The sequence below is a fragment of the Lissotriton helveticus genome, chromosome 4_1, assembly GCF_964261635.1.
Source record: "Lissotriton helveticus chromosome 4_1, aLisHel1.1, whole genome shotgun sequence".
In the NCBI taxonomy this organism is placed as follows: domain Eukaryota; kingdom Metazoa; phylum Chordata; class Amphibia; order Caudata; family Salamandridae; genus Lissotriton; species Lissotriton helveticus.
Window position 1 is genome coordinate 100,413,428 of NC_136063.1, and position 13,507 is coordinate 100,426,934.

General features: G+C 50.0%; 1 protein-coding gene across 5 annotated transcripts in view; it reads right to left on the reverse strand.

The window, feature by feature from the left end:
- The window catches only part of MROH1 (maestro heat like repeat family member 1), a 2,054,050-nt gene that overhangs the window by 359,342 nt on the left and 1,681,201 nt on the right, over positions 1–13,507 (reverse strand). For all 5 annotated transcript variants that reach the window (XM_078686516.1, XM_078686513.1, XM_078686514.1 and 2 more), the window contains one exon: positions 2,260–2,374. In XM_078686516.1, coding sequence (XP_078542642.1) covers positions 2,260–2,374 — 115 coding nt within the window. The remainder of the gene's footprint in view (positions 1–2,259; positions 2,375–13,507) is intronic.

The following is a 13,507-nucleotide window of genomic DNA, read 5'->3' on the forward strand; positions in this document are numbered from 1 at the left end:
ACATCAGAGCGGAGGAAACGTACTGATACTAATATCTTGTAAGTTGGTTAAAATATTGAATGAAGAGGAAAACAACAGCCGAAATGAGGCTGTCACAGACAGTCAGAGTACCGAGGGACATGGCAGCAATGAATAAACAAACAATGCTTAGTGCCCTGAAGAAGTCCTTTACTAGGACGAAAGTCGTCGACTCTATTGTGCGAAGAGTCATAAAAACGTGTCTCCATTTTTTATTCCACTGGAAATGGAATAAGAGAGAAATTGAAGAACCTCTTTATTGAATATGGACTGTATAATTGTTCTTTTTGTTTGAATTTTGATGTGTGGTGCACCTCTGCTTGAGTTCTGAACCGAAAGAGCAGTACCCTGAAATTCCAGCGAGTCCTCCACTGACAATGGGCAGGGGATAATGCTCATATTACCTATGTCTGTAATAATATCTTCGATCGTAGGTAAAAAGAAATCCTGCATCTTGTCACAGTCAACCTGACTGGTGACGGTCCTTGGCTCTTTCAGACAATGCAGCTCTCTGAGTACGTTAAAATTCTCCTTCTGAGTGTCTGTTGCCTCGTTAATCCAAGCTTCATAGTGCGCAGATTTAGCTCTAATAATGGAGGCTTTATAGCGGGCCAACTTTGCTTTGTAAGCATCCTTTAATTCAGGGTCAGAAAGTTTGACAAAATATCTCACATTGACGGAGATCTTGTTTTTCCCCTCTCAATTCTTGCATGTACCATGGGGTCCCCTTTCTACTATTTGCTATTCTTTCCATGCAGGCAGAAGCCACCTCATCAATGGCTAGCTTTAGCTGATGTAAACATTCTTCATACATCAAATCTGGTTCCCTAAACTGAGTTCCAAGATGTATTGTCCAGTTCAGCACTTCCCTCAGCTGGACGTCTTCAATCTTATGCCAATTCCGTACCACCCTCCATCCTGTAGGTAGATGTTTGGGGAAGCTGTCTACAGGGAGTGAAAGACTGACCAAGAGGGGGTCAGACAAGCTACATAGTCTGCAATCAGTACATAATGTGGCTGATGACGTGGTCCAGATAAGGTCCAAGATGTGACCTTTCTCATGAGTGGGGCGCCCCCCGATATGGTGCAGTCCCAGGATGGTCATGGCTTCCTCAAACCTGCTAGAGGTACAATCTCTAGGTATTCAATCCCAATGATAATTAAAATCCCCAGAGTGTTGTGGAACAAATAGAAGTACTTTTATATAAACACTGTGTGGTTCTTTTTCATTTACCTTACACTACTGATTAAACTGTTAAAACAAGCTGCTTAACACTCCTTCAAGATAAGCCATAAGCTGCTCTCCACAGCTACCACTTTGAGACTACTAAAACCACCATAAGCGTTGCCTGGAATAGTGCAAGGTGCACCACTTAAATAAGTGTGCACCATATACTAAGCTAGTGTCCTAAAGTATTATCTACTTTACCCTCCATAAACCAAGTGGGGACCCGGGCAGCCCACACCTGACCGAGACATACTGCCATGAGAGGACTGACAGTGTGGTATGTGCCACACCTACCACCATTTACTGATAGGTAACACGCTATAGCCTATCCAACGCACCATGATATCTCCAAGTCAGGTCGAACACTGGGCACACGAAGCTCTTGACGTATCGAGGAATGCAACCTATGATCATAAGACCTGCATTTTACCTATTTGATGTACGAATGTCGTAATGTATTGAGATCTATTGTCATGATATTTGATAGATGAAACCCAATAAAAAAAATTTAAACACAAAAAAAAATAAACCAAGTGGGGACCCACTGGACTCACGACATAGTGTACTTTGTTTTAGTACAATATATAGAGAATCAGCATTCCACAGATATCTATTTTCATCATGCCCTTGTTCAAAATCCTGCATCAATTTACCAATATTATGAAAACAACATTTCCTAGTACGTAGATCGTTACTGAAGGGAGGCAGCATTTGGTAATGCCTAAGCTAACGGAGTAAACAGATGGAATAGGGTACTATACACATAACCTCAGAATGCTCTATATATATATATATATAACAAACGACATGGATAACACTGCAAGGGATGAAGCCACAAGTAGTGTCTGTTTGAAAAGCTGAAGGAATGATACTTGCAGATAATCCAACAATATTGAATATCAAAATCGAATGGCACAGACAACAGAGGAATTTAAAAAGCAGAGAACAGGTTCAAATGTGAGGTGTCATATGAGGATGGCTATAAAAAGTATTAAATCAACTTATAGTCTTACCTCAGCAAAGAAAGCAGTGGCAGTGATCCTCTGACATTCATTAAGGCTACTAATAGCGGGGATGAGATTCTTCACAATTACGGGAAGTTTCGGGCCTGCATGATTGGCCATGGCACTTAAGACAAAAACAGGAAAAAGAAAAATGACTTCAGGCATTATTTCTAGTCTATGGTAAGAAATCTGTTGCTCACCAACACTACAGCTCTATTGTGCTCCTTCACAGATTCACACATTTGAAATATACCCCATCATCAGGTTGCAGTGTTTAATAACATTTGTGAAAAGTAAAGGACGAGTTACTTACTTTTGGTAACAATGTATCTGGTAGAGACAGTCTAGCCACAGATTCCTTAACTTAGAATATCCCCAGGCGTGAGACTGGATCCAGAAAACTTTCTGCAGCAGCACCTAGGGGCGCCGCCTGGCTCCTCCCTGACTTCGTCAACGGATATGACATCAGCGGAGCCATATATGCCCCTCCCGGCGTGCTGACGTCAGTTTTCGTCACAGAAACTTTTCCGCATCAGAACACGGAGCCACCACCAATAAACTGTGAGAATATGGGAACAGTGTGCAAAAATGATGAAAAATTAGGAAGAAATCGACAGGTGAGACAGAGCAGCGCTCTGAAAAGCAACCCTGCAAGAGCAACGGTTAAGTCAGAGGAAGAAGTCCGCATCCAGAAGTAAAACCATGAAGGAGAACAAGTCCGGAACACAAGATTTAAGAATAGCTCACCACAAGACGTCACCAGAAAGAGACGTCGCAACCCTAATAAATGACCCATAAATGTAGAGAGCGAATAGATCTGAAGCAAAAGGCCGCAGGGTGGCAAAAAACACAAGGCAATGGATAAAAGGGGGAGAGGGGGGCGGGCAGGACGGTGGGAAAAATGTGAATAGATGTCACACCGTACAATCCAGGCCAAGGACTTAAAAGAACACATGACCTATGAACATACCGCCTAATCTTGAGAAAGGGCAAAAGAGCAAGCCACCCTAAGGGAGGTGAGTATAGAAAGCCCAAACCTGAAAAGGTCCTCGCAGAACGAGGAGGATGGGCGGGCATTAAGGAATCTGTGGCTAGACTATGTCTCTACCAGATACATCATTACCGAAGGTAAGTAACTCGTCCATCTGATGGAGACGTCTAGCCGTAAATTTCTTAATTTAGAATAGATGAACAAGTTACTTACCTTTGGTAACACTTTTTCTGGTAGATACAGTATCTGCCTGTGGATTCCTCACCTTCCGAACGTTGCTGACGCAAGGGGGATATTCACAAGGTGAGGAATCCACTGGCAGAAGTATCTATCAGAAACCAAAGCCATACCCATGGAGGAGGCGGGTCTGCAATGGAACCCCACCAAGTTCCGGAGAGAATTCAGTTGTCCAGAAGGTGACCAAAACAGCACCGCCAACCAGGGACAAACCATAGTGAGGACAGTAATGTTACCCAACCATGAAGCTCTAAAGAGAGCGGAAAACAATGGGAGGCAAAGGCACCAGAAGCTGTCAAGAACAGCGCTTACAAAATCCTTTTTGTATATGGGGTTCATAAAAGGAAAACACAGAGCCAGAATGGCTGTGGCGAAGTGAAAGTCCATAACTTGGAGAAAAAAAAGATGGACCATGGAAAAAAGCACTTTGGAACTTTTGCCTGCAAGGCAGGTGGAGCAGCAGTGGCAAAAGGCTGACCCTCACCCAGCAAACATATGTAGAAGAACTCATACACTAGATATGCTGGAGTAAAAAGGGAGGATACACGTTCGCAAGAAGCGGAGCTGAACCGAGGGTTTGAGAGATCCACTGAATGCAGCGTCCAGACTGCAGCAAAGCCTCAAGAGACAGCAACTGGTATGACAGAGTTATCACACACCGGCCCAATATGTACAACAGTGAAAAGGAACCCTGTTTAAACCTGTACCAGTAAGACACAAGAGACAGTATTGGCGGGATGCCAATCTACGGCCAGAAGGTCCTAGCAGTACGAAGGCACAAGACACGCCAGGACTTAAACGGTCTGTCACAACATGCGAAAGAGCCGATGACCAGTAGTACAGGCGCCAAAAAACAGGAGCGAAGACCGGAAGGCATTCAAGCATACCGATAGGTACCTATGCATACCGTGTGGACACTGGAACCACACAAAAGAAGCACATACCTCAGGTAGACCAGTATGAAAAGTTCAGGGGCTCATAGCAGCAAAAAGGCCACGGCCCAAACAGGGCACCAATAAAGCTCGCACCATATAAGAGCCGGTGGCACAAGCAGACCTGACCAGAGACGACGAACACCGCATGAAGGAAGAGCCTGCATGGATCCGCTGGGCAAGAACACAGAACAGACACCGAGCAGGAAGAAGAACGCTGAAAAAGGAAGCAAAGCACACCAAGGGTTTAGGGTACGCAGTTCGGGAGGATACACCAGAAACTGCGTTGTGTCCAGAACCGCTCCAATGAAGAGGAGCTTCTGAGAGGGAATCGGGTGTGACTTCGGCATGTTGTTGGAGAACCGCAGCGAATGCACAAGGTCGGCCGTAGTCTGGAGGTGGGAGACGACAGCCTGGGGAGAGCCCGCCTTCAACAGCCAGTTATCGAGATAGGGGAAGACTGGAACCCCTTATCTGTGCAGATGAGCTGCAACCACCACCATCACTTTCGTGAACAACCGAGGGGCGCTGGTGAGGCCAAAGGGGAGCAAGGTAAACAGAGTGCTTGTGGCCTACCGTGAACCGTAGGTTACGCCTGTGAGCCGACAGGAGGGAGATGTGAAAATAAGCGTCTTGCAAGTCCAACGCTATCATCCAGTCTCCAGGGTCCGGCAGTCACCCAGCGACAGGGCAGGTTCCATGCCAGTGAGAAGGGGCAATCTCAGACCCCCTTCCTCTAGACCGCGGGGACCCGCCATTGAGGCACTCCCTTCTTGTGAAGGGGTAATAATAGGAACACCACTGAGATGTTCCCATGAGTACTTTAAATCATTCAGAGACTTAATAGCGGTACCATAGGAATATAGGGTGTTTATTTCCCTGCTCCTATTTTATCTGTATTTTTATGCACCAAATCACACTGCACGGTCCTGACGAAGCGCACCAGGATCCATTAGGGACCTTTCTTCCAGCACGAAACATGTCGACCAGGTTTCCCATTCACAAATAGACACAGGTACTGAGAGCAGCAGAGTAATACTCTCGACCTCTAGCATACTATTCAGTCTTGGTTGTGTGAAACCACTTTGATTTAGGTTCATCACCAAGGACACGGCACGCCTGGTGGTTGTTGTGGTGGGGTGAAGGCGCACTAAGGCAGTACTCAAATATTATGGGGTGAACTTAGGCGAAAGTGTTGTGCAAAAGAGTAGGATGAGCCATCCCTCTCCCTAGATTGTGGTAAACCACAGACAAAGAACTCCAAGGTCCCCTGCACACGCTAATGGTATACAGATTTAAGTTAGTACAGTAATGAGTGTAGGAAAGAAACACTGTCCCACTGCTCTGTGTGATTCCAGGATTTATTGTCCTTGTTACAGAGTCTTAGCCTAGCCAACTTCTTCAGGGCTGAATTCCTATGATTACGGTCTTTATTGTCGGTTGTAAGACGTGCCAAAGGTAAATAGTAGTAGATGGTCTCAAAGGTAACAGAGACCAGAATTCCATTTAACCCCTTGGCCGCGGCGGTAATTCCGCCGCGGCACTAGGGGGGCCGCGCGGCACTGCCATGCTCGTTACGGAGTGGTTCCGTCACGAGCATGGCAGTGCCGCGCGGCCCCCCGGTGGCGCTGTGCTTGTGACGGAATGTTTCCGTCGCGGCCTTGCTCGCTCCATAGAACGCGCCGCGCAGGCGCGAATTCACTGCAGCGCAGGCGCGGCGGCTGGGCCGTGACGGAACCATTCCGTCATCAGCACAGCACCACTGTGGCTCGTGATGGAATGGTTCCGTCACGAGCATGCAAGGGGTTAATTAAAGTTTCCTCATGAAGCAGATTCCTTATCCTGTGATGCAGACGAGTAATCAGAATATGCAGCTACTAATTATTGTGGGACCCTATTCGTAGGGTCATGGCTCTCAGCCATCTTTGATTGTGTTGCATCTGGTCACCCGATCCGGTGAAGCAGATGGTGAAGTCTACGGCGTGTTAAAATGTAAAAAAGTGCGCAGTCGTAAACGCCAGTAAAAACAGGTTCAGCAGAGGAAGGGAATGAAGGCAAAATATTTGGTGTGACCCTGTAAGAGAGGGTCAAGTTCAAATATATTTGAATCAATCAGCATACTCAAATTGCATAGCAGAGAGCACTATCCCACTATTTAACTTGATCTGAGAAAGTAAACCTTCTGTAGTGGGTAGATTAAGATTTAAAAATGTATTTTCAAAAAGTTGGTGTCTCAGGTGAATATTATGGAAGATTGAACACTATCTGTGTTTCATAGAAATAAACATACACATTGATATTACACCGAGAGCCGGTATGCAAGAGGTTGTTCATGTTTAGGGCTAAAAATAAAACATGCTTTCTCTACGATAGCGTTCTATCAGTCATGGATGATTTCATACATTTAATAAACTTTTTAATTTCAAATACTTTATTAAGTTTTCCATATGACGGAATGAACCAGAATCTGACATGTTTGGAAAAATTTACAAACTAAACATAAGGTCTAATGATACATTAGGACATATAAACTTAACAAGATTCAACAATAATTATTATTTTAAGTTTTATGTAAACCAAGAAGATAAAACAAAAGAAACAGAAGAAAAGAAGACGAAAAGGAGAAAGACAAGGAAAGAACAGGTAAGAAAAAAGCATAAAGAACAAGTAGTCTGATCGAGAACTGAAAGATAGATAGCACATACTAGGTGGCTAATAGGGGTTTATAAAATGCCATCAAAAGACCTACTATAACAACAAACAAGCATTTGCACTGCAATGGTCTCGCCTTTGCAAAAGTTGGAGCTATAGGAATTGTAAATGACAATTTTTTTATTTATGTGTTGGTTTTGAAAACAGATAAAAAAATGGCATTGTCATTCAAAATGCCAATAGCTTAATCTCTCGCAAATGTGAGACCTATTACATTTGCATTTACACACACACACACACACACACACACAGCCACACACACATGGATGTGGTGGTAGTGGATCTGGTGGATGTGGTGGTGGTGGAGGATGTGGTGGTGGAGGATGTGGTGGTGGAGGAGGATGTTGTGGTGGTGGTGGATGTGGTGTTGGTGGTAGGTGTGGTGTTGCTGGTAGGTGTGGTGGTGGATCAGGTGGTGGTGGTGGATGTGGTGGTGAATGAGGTGGATGTGGTGGTGGTGGCTGTAGTGGATGTGGTGGAGGTGATGGTGGATGATGAGGTGGTGGTGGATGATGAGGTGGTGGTGGATGATGAGGTGATGGTGGATGATGAGGTGATGGTGGATGATGAGGTGATGGTGGATGATGAGGTGATGGTGGATGATGAGGTTGTGGTGGATGATGAGGTTGTGGTGGATGATGAGGTTGTGGTGGATGATGAGGTGATGGTGGATGATGAGGTGTTGGATGAGGTGGTGGATGTGGTGGTGGTGGATGTGGTGGATGTGGTGGTGGTGGATGTGGTGGTGGTAGATGTGGTGGTGGTAGATGTTTTGGTGGTTGTGGATGTGGTTGTGGTGGATGAGGTCCTGGTGGTGGATGTGGTGGTGGTGGAGGATGTGGTGGATGTGGTGCTGGTGGTGGATATGGTGGTGGTGGATGTGGTGGTGGATGTGGTGGTGGTGGTGGATGTGGTGGATGATATGGTGGATGTTGTGGATGTTGTGGATGTGGTGGATGTTTTGGATGTGGTGGATGTTGTGGATGTGGTTGATGTTGTGGATGTTGTGGATGTTGTGGATGTGGTGGATGTGGTGGATTTTGTGGATGTGGTGGATTTTGTGGATGTGGTGGATTTTGTGGATGTGGTGGATTTTGTGGATGTGGTGGTGGTGGATGAGGTGGTGTTGAATGTGGTGGTGGTGGATGTGGTGGTGAATGATGTGGTGGTGGATGTGGTGGTGGATGTGGTGGTGGTGGTGTATGTGGTGGTGGTGGAGGTGGTGGATGTGGTGGTGGTGGAGGTGGTGGATGTGGTGGTGGTGGATGTGGTGGTGGTGGATGTGGTGGTGGTAGATGTAGTGGATGTGGTGGTGGCGGATGTGGTGGTGGCGGATGTGGTGGTGGCGGATGTGGGGGTGGTGGATGTGGGGGTGGTGGATGTGGGGGTGGTGGATGTGGGGGTGGCGGATGTGGGGTGGTGGGTTTGGTGATGGATGTGGTGGTGGTGGAGGATGTGGTGGTGGATGTGGTGGTGGTGCATGTGGTGGATGAGGTGGAGGAAGATGTGGTGGTAGATGTGGTAGTCGATGTGCAGTTGCTGGTGGATGTGGTAGTGGTGGATGTGGTAGTGGTGGATGTGGTGGTGGTAGAAGAAGTGGTGGTGGTAGATGAGATGGTGGTGGTAGATGAGATGGTGGTGGTAGATGAGGTGGTGGTGGTAGATGAGGTGGTGGTGGTAGTTGAGGTGGTGGTGGATGTGGTGGTGGTGGATGTGGTGGATGAGGTGGAGGAGGATGTGGTGGTAGATGTGGTGGTCGATGTGCTGTTGTTGGTGGATGTGGTAGTGGTGGATGTGGTTGTGGTAGATGAGGTGGTGGTGGTGGGTGTGGTTGTGGTAGATGAGGTGGTGGTGGATGTGGTGGTGGTGGTGGTGGTTGTGGTGGATGTGGTCCTGGTGGTGGATGTGGTGGTGGTGGATGTGGTGGTGGTGGATGTGGTGAATGAGGTGGTGGATGTGGTAGATGTGGTGGTGGTGAATGAGGTGGTGGTGGTGGTGGATGTGGTGTATGTGGTGGTGGATGTGGTGTATGTGGTGGTGGATGCGGTGGTTGTGGTGGTGGTGGATGAGGTGGTGGTGGATGAGGAGGTGGTGGAGGTGGTGGTGGATGTGGTGGTAGATGTGGTGGTAGATGTAGTGGTGGATGTGGTGGTGGTGGATGAGGTGGTGGTGGATGAGGTGGTGGTGGTGGATGAGGTGGTGGTGGATGAGGTGGTGGTGGCTGAGGTGGTGGTGGCTGAGGTGGTGGTGAATGAGGTGGTGGTGGATGAGGTGGTGGTGGATGAGGTGGTGGTGGATGAGGTGGTGTATGTGGTGGTGGTGAATGAGGTGGTGGTTGTGGTAGATGTGGTGGTGGTGGATGTGGTGGTGGTGGATGTAGTGTATGTGGTGGTGGATGTGGTGTATGTCGTGGTGGATGTGGTGTATGTGGTGGTGGATGTGGTGTATGTGGTGGTGGATGTGGTGTATGTGGTGGTGGGTTTGGATGAGGTGGTGGTGGTGGATGTGGTGGTGGATGTGGTGGATGTGGTGGATGTGGTGGATGTGGTGGTGGATGTGGTGGTGGGTGTGGTGGATGTGGTGGTGGTGGGTGTGGTGGTGGTGGATGTGGTGGTGGTGGTGGATGTGGTGGTGGATGTGGTGGTGGATGTGGTGGTGGTGGATGTGGCGGATGAGGTGGTGGATGTGGCGGATGTGGTGGATGTGGTGGTGGATGTGTTGTATGTGGTGGTGGATGTGGTGTATGTGGTGGTGGATGTGGTGTATGTGGTGGTGGTGTATGTGGTGGTGTATGTGGTGGCGGATGTGGGGCTGGTGGATGTGGTGGTGGCGGATGTGGGGGTGGCAGATGTGGGGTGGCGGATGAGGTGGTGGATGTGGTGGTGGAGGATGTGGTGGTGGTGGAGGATGTGGTGGTGGAGGATGTGGTGGATGTGGTGGTGCTGGATGTGGTGTTGGTGGTGGATGTGGTGGTGGTGGTGGATGTGGTGGTGGTGGTGGATGTGGTGGTGGTGGATGTGGTGGTGGTGGATGTGGTGGTGGTGGATGTGGTGGATGTGGTGGATGTGGTGGTGGATGAGGTGGTGGATGTGGTGAATGAGGTGGTGAATGAGGTGGTGGATGTGGTAGATGAGGTGGCGGATGTGGTAGATGTGGTGGTGGTAGTGGTGGATGTGGTGGTGGATGTGGTGGTGGATGTGGTGGTGGAGGATGTGGTGGTGGAGGATGTGGTGGATGTGGTGGTGGAGGATGTGGTGGATGTGGTGGTGGAGGATGTGGTGGATGTGGTGGTGGAGGATGTGGTGGATGTGGTGGTGGATGTGGTGGTGTTTGTGGATGTGGTGGTGGATGAGGTGGTGGTGGATGAGGTGGTGGTGGATGAGGTGGTGGTGGATGAGGTGGTGGTGGATGAGGTGGTGGTGGATGTGGTGGTGGATGTGGTGGTGGATGTGGTGGTGGATGATGTGGTGGTGGATGATGTGGTGGTGGATGATGTGGTGGTGGATGATGTGGTGGTGGATGATGATGTGGTGGTGGATGATGTGGTGGTGGATGATGTGGTGGTGTTTGTGGATGTGGTGGTGGATGATGTGGTGGTGGATGATGTGGTGGTGGATGAGGTGGTGGTGGATGAGGTGGTGGTGGATGAGGTGGTGGTGGATGAGGTGGTGGTGGATGAGGTGGATGTGGTGGATGTGGTGGTGGATGATGTGGTGGATGATGATGTGGTGGTGGATGATGATGTGGTGGTGGATGATGTGGTGGTGGATGATGTGGTGGTGGATGATGTGGTGGTGGATGATGTGGTGGTGGATGATGTGGTGGATGATGTGGTGGTGGTGGTGGATGATGTGGTGGTGGTGGTGGATGATGTGGTGGTGGTGGTGGTGGATGATGTGGTGGTGGTGGTGGATGATGTGGTGGTGGTGGTGGATGATGTGGTGGTGGTGGTGGATGATGTGGTGGTGGTGGTGGATGATGTGGTGGTGGTGGTGGTGGATGATGTGGTGGTGGTGGATGATGTGGTGGTGGATGTGGTGGATGAGGTGGAGGAGGATGTGGTGGAGGTGGTGGTGGATGATGAGGTGGTGGTGGATGATCAGGTGATGGTGGATGATGAGGTGATGGTGGATGATGAGGTGATGGTGGATGATGAGGTTGTGGTGGATGATGAGGTGATGGTGGATGATGAGGTGTTGGATGAGGTGGGGGATGTGGTGGATGTGGTGGTGGTGGAGGATGTGGTGGTGGTAGATGTGGTGGTGGTAGATGTGGTGGTGGATGTGGTTGTGGTGGATGAGGTCCTGGTGGTGGATGTGGTGCTGGTGGATATGGTGGTGGTGGATGTGGTGGTGGTGGTGGATGTGGTGGATGATGTGGTGGATGTTGTGGATGTGGTGGATGTTGTGGATGTGGTGGATGTTGTGGATGTGGTGGATGTTTTGGATGTGGTGGATGATGTGGTTGATGTTGTGGATGTGGTGGATGTTGTGGATGTGGTGGATGTGGTGGATTTTGTGGATGTGGTGGATTTTGTGGATGATGAGGTGGTGGTGGATGAGGTGGTGGTGAATGTGGTGGTGGTGAATGTGGTGGTGGTGAATGTGGTGGTGGTGCATGTGGTGGATGAGGTGGAGGAAGATGTGGTGGTAGATGTGGTAGTCGATGTGCAGTTGTTGGTGGATGTGGTAGTGGTGGATGTGGTGGTGGTAGAAGAGGTGGTGGTGGTAGATGAGATGGTGGTGGTAGATGAGGTGGTGGTGGTAGATGAGGTGATGGTGGATGTGGTGGTGGTGGATGTGGTGGACGAGGATGTGGTGGTAGATGTGGTGGTCGATGTGCTGTTGTTGGTGGATGTGGTAGTGGTGGATGTGGTTGTGGTAGATGAGGTGGTGGTGTTGGGTGTGGTTGTGGTAGATGAGGTGGTGGTGGATGTGGTGGTGGTTGTGGTGGATGTGGTCCTGGTGGTGGATGTGGTGGTGGTGGATGTGGTGGTGGTGGATGTGGTGGTGGATGTGGTGAATGAGGTGGTGGATGTGGTAGATGTGGTAGATGTGGTGGTGGTAAATGAGGTGGTGGTGGATGTGGTGGTGGTGGATGTGGTGGTGGATGTGGTGTATGTGGTGGTGGTGGATGAGGTGGTGGTGGATGAGGTGGTGGTGGATGAGGTGGTGGTGGATGAGGTGGTGGTGGATGAGGAGGTGGTGGATGAGGAGGTGGTGGATGAGGAGGTGGTGGTGGATGAGGAGGTGGTGGTGGATGAGGAGGTGGTGGAGGTGGTGGTGGATGTGGTGGTAGATGTGGTGGTAGATGTAGTGGTGGATATGGTGGTGGTGGATGAGGTGGTGGTGGATGAGGTGGTGGTGGCTGAGGTGGTGGTGGCTGAGGTGGTGGTGGCTGAGGTGGTGGTGGATGAGGTGGTGGTGGATGAGGTGGTGGTGGATGAGGTGGTGGTGGATGAGGTGGTGGTGGATGAGGTGGTGGTGGATGAGGTGGTGGTGAATGAGGTGGTGGTTGTGGTAGATGTGGTGGTGGTGGATGTGGTGGTGGTGGATGTGGTGTATGTGGTGGTGGATGTGGTGTATGTGGTGGTGGATGTGGTGGTGGGTTTGGATGAGGTGGTGGTGGATGTGGTGGTGGATGTGGTGGTGGATGTGGTGGTGGGTGTGGTGGATTGGTGGTGGTGGGTGTGGTGGATGTGGTGGTGGTGGATGATGTGGTGGTGGATGTGGTGGTGGTGGATGTGGTGGTGGTGAATGAGGTGGTGGATGTGGTGGTGGATGTGGTGGTGGATGTGGTGTATGTGGTGTTGGATGTGTTGTATGTGGTGGTGGATGTGGTGTATGTGGTGGTGTATGTGGTGGCGGATGTGGGGGTGGTGGATGTGGGGGTGGTGGATGTGGGGGTGGTGGATGTGGGGGTGGTGGATGTGGTGGTGGCGGATGTGGGGGTGGCGGATGTGGGGGTGGCGGATGTGGGGGTGGCGGATGTGGGGGTGGCGGATGTGGGATGTGGTGGTGGATGTGGTGTATGTGGTGTTGGATGTGTTGTATGTGGTGGTGGATGTGGTGTATGTGGTGGTGTATGTGGTGGCGGATGTGGGGGTGGTGGATGTGGGGGTGGTGGATGTGGTGGTGGCGGATGTGGGGGTGGCGGATGTGGGGGTGGCGGATGTGGGGGTGGCGGATGTGGGGGTGGCGGATGTGGGGGTGGCGGATGTGGGGGTGGCGGATGAGGTGGTGGATGTGGTGGTGGAGGATGTGGTGGTGGTGGAGGATGTGGTGGTGCTGGATGTGGTGTTGGTGGTGGATGTGGTGGTGGTGGTGGATGTGGTGGTGGTGGTGGATGTGGTGGTGGATGTGGTGGTGGATGTGGTGGTGGTGGA